The sequence below is a fragment of the Acanthaster planci genome, linkage group LG13, assembly GCF_054643075.1.
Source record: "Acanthaster planci isolate LZ-2023a linkage group LG13, COTS_SCS, whole genome shotgun sequence".
In the NCBI taxonomy this organism is placed as follows: domain Eukaryota; kingdom Metazoa; phylum Echinodermata; class Asteroidea; order Valvatida; family Acanthasteridae; genus Acanthaster; species Acanthaster planci.
Genome location: NC_141789.1, coordinates 3,877,029 through 3,898,793, shown reverse-complemented (window position 1 = coordinate 3,898,793; position 21,765 = coordinate 3,877,029). Strand labels below are relative to the sequence as shown.

At 37.9% G+C, this 21,765-nt stretch overlaps 1 protein-coding gene across 1 annotated transcript in view; it reads right to left on the bottom strand.

Annotated features, from left to right (window-relative positions):
- Positions 1–421: 421 nt before the first annotated feature.
- LOC110981266 (cytoplasmic polyadenylation element-binding protein 2-like) overlaps positions 422–21,765 on the bottom strand; it is a 29,532-nt gene continuing 8,188 nt past the window's right edge. Inside the window, exons 3-8 of the mRNA XM_022238684.2 lie at positions 14,485–14,634; positions 13,186–13,275; positions 12,158–12,276; positions 10,483–10,597; positions 8,780–8,961; positions 422–7,327 (exon numbers count right to left, since the gene is read on the bottom strand). Of these exons, the coding sequence (XP_022094376.1) occupies positions 7,103–7,327; positions 8,780–8,961; positions 10,483–10,597; positions 12,158–12,276; positions 13,186–13,275; positions 14,485–14,634 (881 nt within the window). The 3' untranslated portion in view covers positions 422–7,102. The remainder of the gene's footprint in view (positions 7,328–8,779; positions 8,962–10,482; positions 10,598–12,157; positions 12,277–13,185; positions 13,276–14,484; positions 14,635–21,765) is intronic.

Genomic DNA, 21,765 nt, shown 5'->3' with positions numbered 1-21,765 from the left:
ATGTAGTTTGTCCAAGATCCAAGGAAAAACCTTTCTTTTTTTTTTGCTGTTACCAAAACGGATTATTGGTCCTCAGCAACAACCAGTCAAACCCGGTTTATTGTAACCAAAATGTGCTACTAATAAGCACCAGCAACGACCAATCATACATGGTGAAACTGTAACTGTAAATATGCTCATGACCCTTGGCAACCAGATGGACAAAGTTTACTGCACCGCCAGAGGAGGGCACAGTGTTTCCTATTCTTTCAAAAGTTTACACTAACCACAGCCACCTGCTTCCGAGGAGAGTAACCTGGCACAGAGGACAGGAAAACGTCCTTTCTTCCTTTAATAGTTTTGTGTGCTCTAGTCCTCTATGGTAAAGTAAAACATGTAACTAAACACGACACCAAAAGCAGAAAAACAGGGAAAACACTCCTTTGTTCACCAATTTTTATTAAGGTTCGCACAAAGAGCTCAAAATGTGAAAGGGTTCTGAAGATTAACCAAAACGAAATACCTAAAAATACCATACGAAAATGGCTTCACTTTTCCTTGTCAAAATTATGAACTCCTGAAACAATAAAATATATAGACAAAAATAACTGTACACTGTAACAGAAAAGATATACATGCGTTTAAGATCTATTACGAATTCTTATAAGCACACAAAATATGACAATTTTTTCTTAAGATGTTTCATAGAAAATGCTGAGAAAAATGTTTAAAAAGATTATCAATGAAAACTATACTCTGATGTAAATCTTTCTTACAATTTTGTTTGAACTATTAATTTATATAGACAAAAAAGGAAAAATAACATCCAAACAAAAATATGGAATGCATTATATAAACAAGTCCCACCCAAAACTCAAAGTCATCATTTTTTCCCAAAAAGTAAACATGGTGTTTGTCCTTACATGCCTCAAAACAATAGAAACTTTGGTATGATTTTCTTTTACTGAACAACTGATTTTCAAAAAACCCTTATTTAGAAGAAAATTGGGTTACAGCTGGCCATACGAATGTCGCATTGATAAACGCAATACAGTGTCCTATAAAAACTACTTTCCAAAACGAAGCTAGAAAAAATGCATGCAGTGGCAAAAATTCTTTTAAAAGAAAACAGCAATGATCGAAAAGGACTTTTACAAAGTTACAAATAATGCCTCAGCTTTTCAAAAGTGGCTTGACAAGTCTTGTTTAATTCAAGTCACAAAAATGGTGGTTAACAGGTTTTTGTTTTTCAAAAAAAAGGAAAAGTACAAATTGTGTTTGTGTTCAATGGTGCAGAAAGTTTTCCAAGCCAACAATTTTGCCCTCCACTACAAACAGATATTACATTTCACCTACTATAATCACAATTTCAGTTGTCACCCTTGAAATTTAGATTACAAATTACTATAAATACACGCTTTAATTTTACAAAACTGAATTTGAATATGCTGGAGGAAAATCTGGGATTTTTTTTTTTTTTTTACTACTACAAAATTTAAATAGCAAAACAAATCGAACACATGTGCTACATCTCTGATGCGGCAAGCTATGGTCATCAAACACATTCAATTGCTTATTTCTATTTCATATAACAATGATCCATTAGAAAACAACACTTCAAAATATAATCAATTTGATTAAACGACATCTCGTTTCAAGTCAAGAAAAAAAAAGAGACTTACAAAAAAGCCAAAGCAAAACAGTATAAAGGAAAGGAGAAGAACTGGGTTTATACATATCACAAAGGCCAAGCGAGATTGCATTGCATCAGGAATTATGAACAATCACTATTAATTCCAACTGGAGTTGACAGTAATGTTGGGATCCATCAAATTTTCACTTGGTCCACAGGAATACACGTGAGTGTCAAGATGTGTCCACAAGACCGTTAAGATAGAGACTTTCTAGAGACTAGATAACTATAATTTTTGACACTGCTTTGGACATTTTCTGACCACTGCAGTCTCTTGCTCTTAGGATGCAAAGCTTGACTTTGGTCACGTTTTGTGGATCGGTGACTTTTGCAAGTGTAGAAAGCAGTGCAATCACTGACTTTTGTGGAGTTTCAAAACCTGACAAATTGGTTACATCTTCTCTACAGACTGACCACACTGAAGTGTTTAGGTTTTGGTAAAAGAATCTGCATAAATGCACTCAATCTCTTCTCTGACACAATTTACATGTTTCTGTGTCAGATATATGTCAGCACTGCAAATGTCGAATTCTGACAATGAGAAACAGAGGGTTCTATTTTAAGATTCTGAATGCACCACACTGCATTATCATCCATTTTCCCCATTCAATCAAAAGCAGGTCTGATTGCTACATCTTTTAAACAGCAATTTGTGAATCAGGGCTTATGGTGCACATAACAACTATCCTTTCAAAGTTGGAAATACGAACAGGCTACATATCTTTTGGCAATCAAACTTTTCAAATGCAGGCAATATGTAACAACACGAGTTGTGGCATTCTTTAAATACAATGCAAAAAACTGGGAGGAGATTCCTCAAAGTGACAACGATTTTCTTTCTTTACTCAAGATTTTTCTAAGATGTTACACACTCAAACAAATGACTGCAGTTAATATTGAGGGTATGTTTTCTACATAAATAGAGCACTCAGTATTACAGTGTGAGCAAAGATCGGTGATTAACCATTTTTCTATTGTAATATTGAGAATTATTATTTTATTGTCCCTCTGAAACTACACCTAACTGAAGCATGGCATTGACTCTTCTGTGGAGGCCCAATCATAAATGTCTTACTGATACAGAGGATCTAAAGAATAAAAAAAACAATAAATACAAATCAAATCGTGCCTGGCACTCTGTGAAAGAGAGACTTCTGTTTCACTTACATGTAAATAGGATTGTACAGGTGTAATAAATTAAGTTAGAAATTGAACAGAAAAATAAACTTTTTTGTGTGTCTCCAAACCGTACACTATGGGTCGTTGGTTCAAACTGCAAACACATGAGCTGAGGTATTTTTATTACAGCTAACCAAAAAAACCACCAAAAAGAATCAACCAATTTTCTAAGAATCTACCGGTTCAAAACATTCATACGAAAAATTAAAAAAATAAAGTCAGATGGTCAAGCTTCAACCAATCTGTCTATCAAGCCATCATGCATTGAATACAGATTACACTCCTAAAAAAAATCAATTAAATATTGCACTGGGAAAAAAATGATTTTTTTCAAGCCCTGTTCAGGACTCCATCCACATACCAAAGACTTCTGAGTCCTTAATTAACTTATAATCGTCTAGTTTATCCACACAAAGTACATCCTCTGTTTTGATAATAAACAATGTAGCACCATTAACCTGACAGTATCTACCAAGACTTGACTAAAGAGACAAGTACAACATCCCTCTACAACATTCCGGGGGGGTAGCTAAAATATTGGAGACGAAATAAAATCTAAAATGGCGCTGAATAAAAACCACACTGAGCAAACAAAGCGTATAAAGGTGGAATACAATCCCAGAGTCAATCAAATCCATTACAAACCTTTCCAAAACAAAACAAAACATAATGAGATGAAAACTGTATGTTACAAGAATGAGCAGCCTTAACTCCAAAAACTGGCCACCCCTTTGCATTTAGGAAATGAAAATGCTCAACAAGCATGAAAAATCCGGATAAGTCTCATCATGTGCACAGTGAGAGCATTAATATCAGTCATTCCAAAAACTATACGACGATTTTTGTCCTATTTCCCGAATTAGTCCAATTGCAAAAAAAAATTTATAAATTATTATAATACATACATGTAACTATCAAATTTCAGGTAACACAAACTCACAAAATCAAACCTTGCCTTTCGGTTGTTTAACCCAGTGACAAACAAAATATAGCAAGACTGTGCAGACAGCTTTGCCTGAATATTAAACAGGCACATAAATGATCTCAAAGAATGAATAATTACCTGTAAATATGAAAATTATTTTTTTATAAAAAATTCTAGAGTGAAAATGGCATCTATGGCATTTTTTTCTTGTAATAATCCTCAGTAAAAAATACTGCACCCAGAGTATGAAATGGGCCAAATGAATATTAACTTCTTGATATGATTTTTTTATAAAGCTCATATTTTTCATTCTTTTTTAAAAATGCTTCTAAGAATAGATACAAAAGCAAAAAATCTAAAAAGTCTCCCACATCAATTTTTTTACAGTCACACATGCACTTCAACTCATGTCTAGGTCTTAACCTTTGAGAATTTTATGTCATAAATAAATTACAAATGGAAACATTTGTGTGGATAAATGCTAAATTTCAATGCTCTGTGAAAATTGAAAAAAACTGTAGTAATACCAGGCAAGTGCCCATCAAAGCCAATATTTAAGACACAAGGATATTATGTGAACTGACTTACAACAAGAATGCATCAATTCTCTGCTTTTCAACAATCACAATACACCATCTAATGAAGCTATAATTCTCCAACAACAGGTCATGAATATTTTACTCCAGTACATGTACAAAGGGGAAAAAATCTACTCACTAAAACTGTGGAAAAATCTTGTTAAAAGGAATTCTGGTTTTTAAGTTAACAAGAAATATATATGCAATAAATGAGCAATGTACACTTGGTCGATTCAACACACAGAGGCAACTTTGCACAAATACTGTACTGTGAATTGATTGAAGTTGAACAAATTCTTTTTTACCTCTTAGAATTTATTAGTCGCACACAAAATCATCTTTCTACTTTGTCGTATGGACAGCAAATTTTCCCTCTTTCTATCTGGTTAACTGTTACTTGAAATTAACAGCAAACATCCATTTACTGACTGACTACAAACCAATCTATTGGTGTCAATTCATTTTTTTGTCAGTGTTTCACGTCAAACAGGGTTCACAATACTTACATCCAGTGAATACATCCGCAGGCAGAATACAGGTTCTACAATAATATTATAATCCACCTCTGCAGCAATGGTAAAAAAAACCCAAACCAACACAAATCACATGCACAAGGTATAGAGGGTATATATCTAGTAATCAAAGGTTACTACATTGTACACAACATACATGTAGAAGGAAGAATCAGAAGTGGGACATGCTTGTTCAATAATAAGATCCAGTTGTTATACACATAAATTATGTGATGCAGGCTCTTCAACTGATTTTTGGTTCACTCAAACCAATTTAAACGCAAGATTTCCGATCCAACTTCAAACAAAACGGATGCTATTTCAGTGCCACATATACATGTACCTACACATGTATGTTTCAGTGACTGCTGTGGGCCATTGCCATGAACCACAGCAACACATAAAAAAAAACATGAGAAAACATTGCACATGTGGTAATTTGACACGCCGTAACAGGATTGTCCACGGTAGACTTGTTTCCCATTAAAAAAAAAGAGAAGAAAATCTGCTTCGTATAAAAGTGTATGAATGACCCGTTTGCTCATCTAAAAAATAATATGTAATATAAAGTTCACACATGCCAAGTTGATTTATATTAGCACTTGAGATACTTCTGTACCGCCAGCATTTATATTGTCAGCTTATATAAACTGTTCTAGTACTCATACATGTACATGTACAACAACCGCACAGTAATTTCAACAATAAAAATTTGAAAAAGTGGAAGATTAAACTAGAAACTCTACAAATGTAAAAATCTAGTACAGTTCTGTTTGTGCACAATTTGGCTGTTATTATTTAGCACACGTTTTTTGTTTTAAATAGACACAGATTGCATAACATATATGCATGTTACATGTAGTTCGGGCGTCACATTCTTGATTGCACAGTAGGTATGCTTTGGTGATCTTTTAATGAAATGTAATTCTAATCTCAAGGTAACACGTTTACATGCTGCAGTGTGGATTAATTTGGGACATTGAACGTGACCTGACCTACCATGCCTATACATGTATGTGACTACAAGTTTGTCTATTTGTAAACCATGACAGTGTTTTATCTGGTTTAAGGGAAAAAATGCAAGAGCACAGCCACATACTGGTCACAACTGACTCAAAAAGAGATAGACAGCACATTTCATATCTTTAGACAGTTTAGCATCACAATGACAACTGGATACATATGTACTGTACGATTGCAAAACACAGTACGAAAACGTGCATAAAGGTTAACGACATAAAGTGTTAAGTGGCTCATCTACTGTATATTAGAAACTTCCGTTAAACAGGCACAATTTGTCTCTTTAAGTCTACTCATTTTTTACTGAGTCAGTGTTTCAGAATAAAGGAGCGTAACCAGTCTGGTATAAAGGGCTTAGAGTTGACTCAGACAGAAATGGGATTTTCAGTTAAGCCGCAAGGAAACTGACTTAGTTTGTCGTCAAAAAAGGTGTGACATTTTGCAATGGCCAAGTCTAGATCATGGTTGTTATTTCAAATCAGCATGTGTCAAATATACATGGAGGAACAAGGCTTTACGTCGAATCCAATATTTCATGAAGTATTAGCACACATCATTTTGGCATCAGATTTAAGATTAAACTATTGGGAACCGAATGCGACCTCACTACATGCCGAGACATGGGTAATCGGTAAATTGCAAGAGTAACAATTCAAAGTTTCTCAACCTACACTGTATGAACATTTTGCTACCAAATGCTAATGTGTTGAGCATCACGTGCTTTTTCAAAGAAGAAGACATAACAGAATAACTTGATTCTTTTCTCTACGCCCACAGTTTTCCAGAGTTCTGCATCTTCACGTAACTTTGAAATTTCACCAACTCCAATGAAAGCAATGGGAAAAGGCAGGACTGCATGCCAGTAGCCCTGCATACTCTGTAACAGTCTTTTTATTGTTTAATGCAGCCCTTAGAAGCTGTGAGAACAGCTCTGCTCTGAATCTCAAAGTTACGAGTTTGTGCCACATAGGGGAAAGTTGTCTGAACCAGAAATCAAACTAATACAATATGACATTACAAAAATAGTTCATTTGAAATAATTACAGGTTTAGACACATTTCCACTACAACACAAAACCACTTCTACATTTTGTAAGACCAATGCAACCGTCAAATTTATTTTTAAAAACTTTTTCACCTCAAGACCGTTGACACTAAAAGTTGTTTGCCTCGCCCCACCTATTTCTTGGGCTCCCCTGCTGGCTTCGGTAGGTCACTTACCAGCGGAACGGCACAGACCTGGGCCTGTCCCCTCCTTCCTTGACCAGGGGCTTGTGGAATTCCCGTCCAGGGCGGGCGTGTATGGCAGCCCAACAAAAGTCGCAGTAGTATTGGAGGCAGGTCACATTGGCACAGAAGAAAGGGGCAAACTTGCCACCGCAGCGAACACCTTGGCACTCGTCGCACATCTGATCATCGAGGACATATGGTTTCACCTCAACCTGCATTGTTAAAGCAATTTGCATTTATATACTCCATGCACATGTACACATGTATGTATGTACAAGTACTCATCGACACAGGGATGTTTACACAATAACAAAAAACAACAGACTCCACTCTCAAAGTCGATGCTAAATTAACATAAACATGAAAACCTGGCTGTAATATCTACGCCATGTTATGACTACTCCTTAATGCAGGTTACAAATTTATGCAAACATCTGTACAAGGGCCAAATTGCAGTCTGGGGGTGCCAGTCTCATTAGTCCATGCAAATATCCCTGAGCAGCTTCATGCAATGCAATCGAGGATTATCTGCAGAGATACTGCTGGACCATACCGACCATCAAACTTGCAGCCAAATGTTACAGTGAACATGCAGTTCCACGTGCCACAATATCATGGACTGAAATTACCATGCTGGTACCGCCAAGAAATCCAGATTTATAATTTTTTTTTTCTAAACACAGTGTATTGTGAGCTTTCCAGTTTCTTGTTTAAAAATTCAAAGTGATTTCTAAAATCAGCTCATTTTTTTCCACATTTACGTGTACAATTTGTATCCAAATTAGCTTTCAAATGTTGCGATTTTTTTAATGTGAGCTCAAACCACTGTTGAGAATGGCCAATCAATTAGGCTTTCATGCAGTTACATGTGCAATGCTATCCATGTAACCTTTGTAGTAAATTTCAATGTCCATGTGAATGAACAACACAATGAATTACATGCCGGTAGCTACAGGGTGAAGCATTTCAGACAGATCAGATGATACTGCGTGGGTGGTGAGCGCATTAACATTGGTGTCCATATGGTGCAGAGGCACGAATGGGATCAAGGTTTGGCATGAGAGAAAACTGGTGTCTGTGCATAAACAAAATCCCCCGTCACACCACTCAATACATGGAGGAAAAATGTCTGTAGTGCTACATGCACATGTTATGTACATGAACAAGCACATTTACACATGAAATGCAGTTCTTACTGAATGTACACAAGTTTGAGAGAATATAATCCTACTCAAGAGACATACTTAAAAAAAATTCACATCTGAAATACAGAAATATAAAAATTCAGGCAAAGCAAGGGTAAGTTTTGTTAAGAATGGGTAAAAATGCCAATCTCTCTTCAAGAGGACATTGATTTTGTTATCACTAAAAGCATTCCTTGCCTGGCATGTGTGTATGCTCATTGCTTGATGACATGTAAGGCAATTTTTACAGCTAATTTACTGTATTGGTATGTGTACAAGGTGAAATGCATTTCAACCTAGTAGGTGCCACACTGAACGTAAGCTAAGGAGAGCAACAAAATGAACAGCTCATAGGCAAAAGCTGTAATACCTCATCGAATACTGGAAGTCTGGAATAGGCAGAACAAGAATGAATGACAAAGCCAAAAGGGGGGGGGGTGTCTAGAGCATGTCTCTGTGACCAGATGTGTTTGTCCTTACCCTCTTGTCAATATCGCCATGCTGGAGCTGCACGAAGCGAGCGCTGATGGCGGCGATGTAGCTTTGCTGATTGGAGAAAGCCACCCGGCCGGCACCCTTGGGGTACTTCAACTCCGGGTCCGTGTCGATGCCAGCGTAGCACACCCCTCCGTACAGACGATCCATGATCATGGCCAGCTCAACTGGAAAGAGAACAAACAATCAGGTTGAAGATGTAGGACAGGCTCAGGGGTGGAAGGGGAAATTAACGTGGTACATGTATTAACAATACTACGACGTTGTCAGGGTATTTCTAAATGTCAGGCTTCAAGGTTTAAGTGATTGATCAGATTTTGGAAGGATGAGATCTGCATTACAGGGTTGCTGGCGTTTCATATTCTATCAAAGAATGAAAAAGAATCACCCATTTCTATGAATAAAACAAAAAAACTTCCATCCTTCAAATTTTGTCCAAACAACAGTGACACTATCATGTGATTGTGACATTTTACAATAACAATTCAGGGGTTATGTGTTTCCATCAATCAAAACAAAAAGCAAACAAGACATGCTTTACCAGTAAAAATCCCATATTTTCACCTATTTAAAGATAAAATGAATGGATTGCATTAAAACAAAATGTAATTCAGTATTTTTTTACAATTCTATGTTAATGATTATTATGCCAACGTAAACCTATTTTGTCACTGTATCTTGCAGGATTTCAGATGTGCTCTTTGTCAAGACAGCGTCACTTCCTTCATCACAAATAATCAGGAGGGAAGTAATCCTGTAGTAGGCTAATTTTCACAACAGTAAAGCCAGGGGTCTTTGTGAGGCGAATTTCTAATAAGTGCAGAGTGGGTGTAAGCATCTCAAGGGGCATTTCCAGAGATTTCCGAAAATTCCCCCCCTCCTCTCAAACAGCATAGTATTTCAAAATGGAAGAACCACTGATAGGTATCCTGAAGTGCTTTTAGGCAGGTAGGCATTGTTGGCACTGTAAATTAAATCAAGTACAGACAACAATTCTCGTCAGACAACTTGGGGGTGAAGGGCTGCAATTAAATTATGCGACACGTAGGTGAACCCCCATTCACAGGTGCCAAAATGACTCAGGCCAATAAGGGAAGACCGTGGCTGTATCAGGTGGACGGAGGAAGGAAATTGCTAATTGATTTCCTATGGCTTCCACACATGTCCATGTCCATTCAGGTTTTTGCTGATCGGAAAAATGCCACAGCTTGTAGGAGGGGGCGGTGGACGTACTTTGACCCATGTGGACTGGACAACAGGGACAGCAGTCTATTAGGGTGTCTAATCCATTAGACCAGTTAGACCATGACGACAGGATGGCCAGACTGACCAATACATAAGAGATACCTTCTCAGGGTCACTGGTGGCCTGTGGAGACATTCCAGCATTAGGTTATAGATTGATCTACATGTCAGTGTAGTAACAAACTCATAAAAGAGCTGACCAGTCACAGAAATATTTTTAAATTCTGAGTCATACAGCCGAATAATTTCCCTTCCATTTTCACAATCCCTCTTCAGCTGGCCTATTTATAAACTGCACAGCTGAAACCATCATATCCACAGCAGGGCTTAAGCAGTGTAAAGATGCCTGGAGCAGAAGCACAGACACACTGAATAACCTGCGATTGGGAGGAATATGAGGAAACGTGTTCAAACACGATCCAAGAACCCCATAATCAAACTTACTCGCTCGGAGAGGCCTGGGCACTCCTCCAACGAATATTGTTTTCCTGGGGTCCAGAGGCTGCGAGCCATCCAAAACAAAGTCGCTGTCAGCAAGGTTCCAGGGGCGGATTTGGACCTAACCAAAAAGAAGAAATGTACAGAATCATGAGACCAGTAGCAATTTTGCGTGGCTTAAGAAAAGACTACTGTCTTTGACGCTCATAAATCACAGAAATTTTCATTAAATTTACATGTATGTCTGAATGCTGTCTCCCCCTTAAAACATCTTTGCACCAACAAACTGATTCCAAATTTGTACACTGTTCCATGCAGAATTTATGAAATATATGTCAATAGTGAATGGTACTGTGGGTGGAAAGTTTCTGACAGTAACCCAAGTCAAAGTCAAATCAAACTTTTCTTATCAACATGCCTTGCTTTGGGTGCAACTGCGATTGTCTGATTACAATTTACAAAATGTGTGTATACATGTTCATATACGTTGTAAATTTGAAGACATCTTCTACATAATTTGACAAAAGTGCATGAACATGTACATTATATTTACAACCACAACTATTTGTACATTCGTTAAGTATACCAGTACGTGTAAGAGCACAATCTCTCCTTTTTTTTACTGCTTATTATTATTGTTTCACCAGAGTAGTATTTCAAGCAAGAAAAATCCAAAAATAAGAACACATGCAACATGTTTCAATTGAATAGAGGATCATGAAAACACTATTTTCCACGCAAGATTGTGCCTTTTTAGTAACCATGTCATACCATTACGAGTAAAAATAACCTGTGAGGCATACTTTCTCATGGAGAATATCCTTTTCAAATTATCATTCGTCCCTTCAAGAAATACTACATTAAGCACAGGCACGGCATGTATTTTTGACTGGTATTTCCTCCTTATCAGACGTACTGATGGGAGACATCCCGCATGAATCACTCAATTTGCTTCAGAAAAAACAAAGAAAAATGAAGGGAGAGAGAGAGAGACAGACAGAGAGGCCAAAGATATTCACAGGTCAACATTCCCGTTTTGCGGTCGGGGGGGGGGGAAATCTCATCCAAATGGGTCCTTTCCCAGAATGATAAATGAGTCTTGCATACAAGACGACTGCCTGCACCCCTGCGCCTGCATCATTATTGTGGGGTGTTGGCCTGGTCATGAAATATGCAAGGCCGGGTAGGGTTCAGGCAGGAGATTGGCTTTGGGGTGATCAGCTGGGAATCTCAACTAGCTGAGCATGATTTCAATCCTGTCAGGGAAAATTAAGGATGCCTCTTGAAAACTGGTGATGATTTGTTTGTCTTCTTAAAAGGACATGGCTCAACCCGGCGAACACTGCTTCACAAAATACGAGCACCTTATAATATGTAAGTAGTGCTTTTTCAAAAGTACAAGGAATAAACAATACAGGTTTCCTTGTATTTTTTTATTTTTTTTTTAATCTAATACAAATTTGTGAATTTTGTTTGAAAACATTCAATGACATCAGATGCAATGCCTGTATCACACAAAAAACTCTTTTGTATTGATTCCAACACACAATAACTGTCAATATTTCTGTATTTCATTGACTATGCCACATACAAGCCATAACAAGGGTTTCACAATAAAGGTTTTGGGCGGTCATTCACACCAAAGTCATTTCTCCAGTCAAATTAACAAGCACTGACTTACGGGTTTGTCTTTAATGGTCGGACTTGAGACGCAGAGATAGAGTTTGTCCTCCTCCTTAATGCATGCCTCGATCAGTGCCTGCACAGACCGCTCGTCTTGGAACAGGAGGAATGCATAACCTAGGGGGACAACATTATCAGACATCATCAGCACGAAATGCAAAGGACGTCAAGTGAGGAACTCAAAACTATGCTTTATGGGTGGGAGTCTGTTCGTCAAGGGCTGGCAAGCTGGAGGTCTTTTGGGGGAGGGGGCTGGTCATAAATTATACACAACACAAAACAGGGAGTGGAAAAAACATACAAGACAAGCATGAAACTGTTCAATGTAATGTGCCATTTCTGCACCCGACATTTCCCTCTCTTGTTTTTGTCTACCCCTATAGAGAGAAGCATTTTGGCACTCTCAAGTGAACATGCATCGGACATTTCTGACAGCACCTCAATCTCAAATGACCCAACACAGACTGCGCCATTATGACAGCTCCAGCAACGTCTCTGGCATACTGAATGTACCAACAGTGCCTTTTCCAGTGCCTGCACTAATACGGTCATGGTTGAAGGCAGTGCTTCAACCCTGCAATCAGATACATGAGCTTCCTTTTAGGTGGCATCTTGGGGGCCTTCTTAGTATCACAAGACCCATTACACTATCACTTAAGATAGCCTCCTGCCAGGCAGTCAAGACGTGGCCAGCATTACCGTCATACAATTGACGCGTCTGTAAACTTGCCCTGGACTGAACAGGCTGAAACTCTGAAACCCCTCAAGTGTTTTCAAGCCCCCCTCTCCCACAACTTTATTTTTTGTTAACGAGAAGCAAAAATGTGACTCCTTGGGATTCTTCGAATGAAGGGGCATCACTGTAAGAACACCGTTGGCTCAATGTTACTTGACACTTCTACAAGACACAGCTTAGGCTCTGACAAAAGCCCCCAGACACCGGCGGGAGAATAGAGAATATGTAATGGGATAGGACTGTGAAGGAATCACAGTGAATTTGTTTCATCGTGGGGTTTTGTCCAGTACCTTTGGGTGGGAAATACGACTTGCTCTCTGCTTTGTGGGGCCAGTCAACTACGAGACTGCCAAAACGTCGGAAACTGGCTGTGATCTCCTCTGCAGTAAAGAAAGTGGGAGCAATTTTTTTATCATACATTGTAGCACTGACATCTGAATAATAATGCTCACTTTCAAATATCCAACTACCCCCTTTGCTCACAAAAAGAATTGACCAATTTGTTCAACTGTGCGTGCTGTGTAAGAGTGTCCTCACCAATGTTTGTGATTGCATCAAATTTGCATCAACTATAAATTTTTTATTAATGCTCTCAAGAAATACATGCACTTTTGCCTGTGAGCTCTGTTTGCATTTATTAAATTAAATGTACGGTGCATGTACATGTAACACTGTGCATGTACACGTACATGCATATGGACACATACAGTCACACCAACATGTAGCTTGAATGTAGAAAAGTATGTACTTTACATCATAAGATCTTTTTCCATGTATACATATGCAGGTAATGAGTGCTCTTATCAAGGCCATGAATGCAATGCAAGATGTTGTCGCTCATCACTGTCTATGTCAGTGGTCTGCCACAGCATCAGCTTCATATTCCACATGGTAGCATCTAATCAACTTGACCTTTCATCAATGACTACTGTTACTGTATTTATTATAAGGCCTCCCTGATCAATACAAGCCATGATTGGATACGCAGGATAACACACGAAAGAGCTTTTAGTAGCATCAAATTAAAAATGGCAAATTGGGAAAGGCTTTTGCAGCAATGGTGGTTTATTTCTTTGAAACAAATTTTGACTAAAACTCAACTAAGAGTGGCACCTGGCTTTATTGTGGGAAATATGTATGAGCTGTTCTGAAAAATGAGCGCCTCCGATATTCAATATTAAATTGCAAGTGCCCCAACTTTAAAAACCACTGTAGTGCATGTATATGTGACTGTCGTTTTGATTTATCTTAGCCTTGAGTCTCTCACACATATCCATTACCGGTAGCTATTGTACTATTGGAATAGACAAATATATATAAGAAAGAAGATGTCCGTAGATTGTTCTGAAGCCTCAGAGATACACCGTGAGACAAACAGTTGAAATTGAAGTTAATTTGATAAGTCTGTTTCAATTCACTCTCCTAGCTCTTTTTTTGGAGGGGCTGGTGGAGGTTGGGGGAGCGGAACTGCTAGATACTTATAGACAATGTTATTTTTTGTTTTTAATTGGAGCTGGTGAATGAAATACCCAGCTCACGAACCACTCAACCGTTTCCCCTGCGCCAGCCCACGCTCTGTCACAACCTACCTTCATCAATATCAGGCGGCAAGCCACCCACAAACACTTTCCTGGAGAACCTCTCAATTCCGTAGTCTGGGTTCGATCGTGGAGAAATATGACCGGGAGAGCTGAGGGAGGGCACAATCTGATCATGCCGACCATCGTCCAGCAATCCATCTGCATATGGACAAGCCAAAAAAAAAGCTCAGGATTAAATTTTGGAATTCCTTTCATCGGCAGTTCAAAAGGAATGCACACTCATGGTATGGAATACGCATACATATATGTACATACATGTACAATTGAAAAGGCAAGGTTTCAAAGAACAAGACGGTTGCAAAAAATAATTAATCAATGATTTGTTAACAGTGAAACACAATTTAAGACGATTCGCATATGTTCCCATACATTTACTGTAGCAGTTAGCAAACAATACTAGTTCATGTACATTGTACATGTAGCTGCCGGTATGGTATATGTATATACTATATGTACATCTGTTTTGTAAAGCGGGCTAAACTTTTCCTACTTCATGGTCGCCCTTTACTAAGTATCATCATATATGAAAGCTACAAGAAGTACATTAAACAAAATACTAGTGTATAAGTCCCTAATCTTTAAAATGTACCGGTAGTGTATGTTTTTCCAGATAATTTTCATGCATACCAGTACACTCTATTGGCTTGATGTAAATTTGTTGCGTTATTTCACATGCAAAAGGTTGCTCAAATTTCAGGGAATGCAGTGCATTTAGATGTATTCTGTACGTATATATGAGCTGTAATGTTCTGCAATTCACATGCCTTTGGCATCCACATGTCTGAGTAAGAGACATACAGTAAGTATCCTTTCAAGTGGCAAAAAATATTATGATTTATGCTGTCGCTGGCATGTACGCAACTGGATGTCCCTGGCAACTAAATGTTAATCATACTCCATTATAATGACCAGCTGTTTCCCTGTTTATATTTTTTTCTGTTGTATATAAAGCAAATACTTCTACATGTACAATGTACATGCAGCTTAGCTGTATCTGCCTCATAAAGAGTCAAAATGCATAAAAATAAGAATTTGAGGCTAAATTTAACACAGCTAAAAAAATAAAACCAGAAATTACTCATTTTCCTTAGAATTAAATGTAACTAAATGTACCAGTACATGTTGGTGCACTAATTAAAATACTGGAATAGGTACATTCATATGTGTGTATATGTACGCCGATACTTGAAATTTTAATTCAATACCTTCTAAACAGATTTGGGCCAGTTTGAAATATAAAAAGCTATGAATATGGGGGCTACGGTACATGTATACGAGGAAATTTATCACAAATGACCTCACACGTCAATGTAGGAGAAAAAAATACTGCTGTCAGTGAATCACCAGCTGGTGGATTTCTGATGGTATGCCTAATTTGCATGTGGTTCCCACACCTTGCTTTATATGCAGACTAAACAGCCATTGGGATTAATATCTACTGACAAACGGCGCATAATGAGCTTCAGAGGCACAGTAACATCTGCATCTTGCATAAGTTTGCGTGTGCTGGTAAAAACGTCAATGTATATGTACCGGTACATGTAACTGTGCTTGTGCTTTTGTTTCCACCAAGAATGAATTTCCTGAACGAGGATCTACCGGTGTTTTATTATTACTCAGGGCATCCATACCCATGTACATGTACACGTTAACAGTGCATTATATGATATGAATCACAAGAACGGCGAACTGCCTAATTATACAGACCTGTAATAAAATATCATTGTCACTTTCTGTACCAGTGCAACATCCAGGAAGCAACTGCTTTTTATTCCTTACAACATTAATAAGAACACAGTTACATATTGTATAATAGTGGTATTCATGTTGTAATACAAATGTCTACATGTACTGTACAACATACATGTACATACCAGTACAAGAGCATGTACAGTGTATTTGCAATGTACCGGGTACCAGTATAATTGGACTTGCACCTGAATGCATGTGGTACATGAAGTGAATAAATTATCAAATATCAAATCAGTTTGATGTACATGTACATGCAGCGTAACCCACTTGGCTTAAATTAAAAACAATTTGCACAGTACCGTAAATGTGACAAGAACAAATCACATTATAATGTGAAATACTGCATGTACTGTACATGAACATACATGTATGTACACTACCGGTAGTTAACTTTTTTTAAAATACAGATGTACAGTGTGCATGCACATGAATTAATGCATAAGCTTCAAATGAAATTCCGGTACTGGTGCATGTACAGTACATGTGTCTTCTACAAAATATAAGAAAACAGAATTTACAAGAACTGTACATTCAGGCAGCTATGAAAATACATGTATGTTGGTCCACGTAGCAATCCTCTATTACATTTCAGGTACTACATATACATGTGTTTATCCGACAGCAACAAAAAAAGGTGAGGTTGTAATATTAATTATTTGATTTTAGGAAATATCAACATCTTTATTATGCAGCTCTCAGGTGTGTGTAGAAACCCCTGCCAAAGGGCTGTTTTCCACAGCCACACAGTGACGTCAATGGCAAACCTTTCAGCACGGGTTAATTCTAGGCTCATAATTACAGCCAATGTGGGTTGTATATTGATTGCACACTGCCTCAGCATCCACACCTCCGTGTTTACACACAAAAGAATCTATGTGGCAGTCACTGCATTTGTAAATGGCCAGAACGGATACTCTTCTTGCTGGTGGGCAGACATGAATAGTAATGAAGGCTGCATGCCTGCATAATGAGCATTTTGGGTCGTCTTTATGATAAAAGAAATCATCAGAATTTCTCATCCACTTATCTGAAAATATTAAATGATGGAACTAATTCTAATGAAATAACGTATTGTTTTACTTGCAATTTTATTTGTGATGTCTGGGAACAAATTCCAACCTATAATGATGGCCAATATGTGTGCAGTATGCGTGTACATGTAGTGATTAAAAAATAAATTTCGTGTAGCTGCAAATTTCAAGATTTAGTTGTATTCATGTGTAAACTAAGGTGTATTCTGTTAACTGCAATCGGTACTTGACATTCATTGAGTACATGTACAGTAAAAACATACATACATGTATACTGTACATACATGTAACGTATATAAACGTACATACATGTACATGTACATACATGTACTGTTATCTGAGCGATACAAACCAGGAAAGAAATACAGGACACACGCTGTACACCTTGCTGGTACATATACCCGGTAAGTACATTTAACAAATGTTGACCGCTGCGGTGTAGGATATGATGCTTTGAACACCCGAAGGATGCATAGTGCCCTGAGGCATCATATCCACACCAAAGCAGTCAATAATTGTTTTGTTACACCTCTGTCTTAAGGAATTTATCCAAAGAAACAAGCCCTGAATTTCAGAAGACGATAGGCCTACTGTCAAAGTGTACAATTGTAATAAACAGACGTAAGCGATATCGTCTGCAAATGCAATGTTCCCTCACCTTCTTTAATCGCGTAATCTTTAATGTAAAACTAGTGTGGGTACCAGTGTGTACATGTAGTCTGGTATTAGTGGTCCCTGTATTACCTTATACACTGTGGGGATGGGAATAAGTCTGTTATATGTGCGCAATTCTTGATCGTATTCCCTGGTAGCCTACGCACAAAATGTATCATGGGTACCATGCAAAACTTACTAAAGGAGCGGAAATGTTTGCCCTCGAACTTCCCGAAGCTCTTCTGTCTTGCGCGTGTGTGCAGAAAGAGATATATCACGGTGAGTGTAATAGGCGCATATATCAACCCGTCATGTGATCGTTCAGGGCCAATAAATGGACAGTATCCAAGACAGAGGTACGAAAATATTCTTATCACACGAGTACGAGTGGAACACGGAATAATGTAGTGCATCTGTGTCCCGTATGCCACGAGGCCAAAGGCCAAGTGCTATAAGGGACACATACATGTATGCACTACATTATTCCTAGTTCCAAGAGCGCGAGCTGGATAACAAATTTTTCTTCAAAAAAAAATGAACATGCAGTAAAGATGGTAAAGTTGCCTATGGGTGCTTTACATACAAAACACCCAAAATATCATACAGCGCACGACAAAAACAGTAACACCGATGTACCACAATTTGGCAATTTTCTCTAGGAGGCATGCGAATTATTTGTGTTTTAACTTTATTTCAATAACAACAATAACAATAGGGCCTCCACTGAGAAAGGAAATTGTACGCGTGGATTTAAGAATCATGTGGCGATCAGCGCCAGCAATCGTGCCACTTTTAAATTACAGTGATGTAGACGTGCATTTGCTTGTAGCATAAAAATAGCGTATTGCATTGAGTTAGAACATTGCATTATGTAGGGTTTGATATGAACCGTGCAGTTAGGTTATACATCACAGTTTGTTGACATGGATCGACCAATCAGAATTGTGAAATCAAGTTTGCCTACAGACAAGTACAGTACATGTCTACCCATACACATGCACATGTATGTTCACGGTATCATGTACATGTACATGTACATGTATGCAAATTTAGAAATTACAACACTTTAGCAGCATTACATGTGGCTAACCCAACTTGTCAACAAATAAATGTCTAAACTTATGGGGTCAAATAATTGATTTTGCAAAGCAGCATGTACACATACATGTATGTACCTGTGCAGTAAAAAGACCTTGGTATGATACTACATGTGTACATGTACAGTATATGTACCGGTATACATCATTTACCGGTACATACATGTACATTTAGATTATTCATGTAAATTAATAATATGTTGACATCCAGAAACTATCCTGGATGAAATAACAATTGCTGGAAATGTACCATACATATGTTTAAAGTATGCATTTTTGAGGTGGGGGAGGGGTTGTTCTTTATTTCAGCATAGTACATGTACCAGTATGCGTACAACTGGTGTAAAGTCTGTAAGTTAACATTCACAATGGCCTATCGGTACACTGAAAAGAAGGCTCATTTAATGTCAGAGGGTAAAAGTCACCTTGTGTTATTTTGGTTTCCACAAATAAAACAGTGTCAGCATTATGCTAGACCCAGCACCTTTCCACAATGGACACTATTGACACAGGACTCAAGTCTTCATAATGTCTTTGAAGTTGCTGTAGATCCTAGCAGAGTACACAGTTGATAAAATCACAATGACTACAGGTACGCGTAGGTCCCTCATATACATGTATTTGTTTTTTATCTGTGCACTTTGGAATAGATGTGTATAAAGCATATGCAGGCTAATTGAATAATTAGCCTAGTGGCACTTACATTGTACAATATGATACATTCACATGTGTGTGTCTGCACACATAAAGGGGGTGGGTTTTTCATGACTTCATTTTCTCAGTCCTTGCAGAATACCAAAAGGATTTTCAGCGTTGAAATTTTCAAAGGTGAAGAAATTTTCCCGCTGATGCATCATGGGAAACCTTGTCATTTTTTTCTGTCCAATTTTCTCACACTAACACAAATTCTACTTTGAGCATTTTTTAAATGAGTGGATTCGGCTTAGACTTTGATTTCGCTGGTTCCAGCCATTTTGAAGCAGCATTTGAAACCCCACGTTCAAGCTCTGACTAGAGAACCAGCGAAACCAAAGTCTAAGCCGAATCCATTCATTTCGAAAATGTTCTTTGTTCACATTTTCACTTGTGAAACGCTAATGAAATTTGGTCAAGGAGCAGCATATGGTATTTGAATTGTGAAGGTAACAAAGGTTTTAAAATCTTGAAGCCTGTTACATGACCGATATTTAGGCTCAACAGAAAGTGTTTAATCAAGGTGAGCACAAGGAAGAGGTGAGCACAAGAAATTAACTGAAAGGAGCCCTCACAATGTACCCGTGTCATCACATTTCACCTGTAACAGCTGGTAAGGACAAAAGCAACAGTATAGCCGTGTTCCCGTTGAACTTTTTTGATTAACCTACCAAGATTCAATCCAATGGGAACACACAGTAAAGTAACGTCCCGGTTATCTTACCACGATCATGATGTAAAACTTAACTAACAGGCTGAAAAGAGTCGTGGAAGATTTCTGCACAGCCACGGTAAGTTGTAGCAGGGGTGCAAAAAAGTCCAACAGAAACAGTTCCCGTACAATGTAAATGTACGGTACATTGACTACCCGGTACGACCACGCTAAACCTATGAATCATGACTACTACTACACAGAGATCTATAGTGGGCACACAAAATTGGTTGTGTGGTTCCCAGTCTCCAGCTCCATGTGTACAGTACGGCATTATGCCATGTACACACATTGTGTATGGGTACATGTTGTGGCAGATTTGGCTGAATTCATCTGATTTTGTCATTTTTTTTGTTAGATTTTGCCAATTTTGTCATGATTTGTACAGCACAGGCTATGTACATGTAATTAGCTAGTTTTATTAGTACAGTGAATATACATTCTGTTACAGGAAAAAAATCCATGTGGGAATGCGTGGTACCGGTAGATTGACATGAAGGAATGTCGTGGTAAGTTTCTGCGTGCCCGCAGAAGAAAAAGTCCAATGGAAACATGGCTTATGATAACAAATGGAAGATGCACATGTACCCGTACATGTGTGTAGAGATGTTAGGATGAATATTTTATATCCAGGCTTCAGATACACATGGACAATCACGCATGTATGTACATCTACATGTACATACAGTACATTGTACATTCACCAAAAAGCACATTCACAACGAAAGCCATTATCAACAAATTAACAACTTACATGTAGCTAGGCCACTGGTAAATTAAATAACTGCTATTAATATGGCAGAATGCTGGACAATGTCAATTATCTACCCTGGCCCTTAAAATGTATTCATGTACCAGTACATGTACGTATAGGTTATCTTATGCAGTTTTAAGGACATGTACATGTACTAGTACATGTATGTAGTGGCAGCTTCAATAATGCAGACAGAATGATAATTTATATTACACATACATGTACAATGTACATGTACTGCCAACCATGTACTGGTACTATGTACGTATACATGTACAATCTACAGATGTACATACATGTACATGTACATACATACCATACTTAAACACACTCTAACCATATATGACAGTTCTGAATCCAACTGTGATTTTTTACACATCCTTACAGTGAAACCATACTGGTACATGTGGCATGCTAAGGACGATTACACAGGACACTCAAAACAAAGGACACATATTACATGTAGTACTGATTATACTGTATCATGTACATGTACATGCAAAGTATCAGTAATTCAAAATTAAGACAGAAGCATGAACATTCTTTCATAGAGATTACCTGATTCAATTAAGAGAG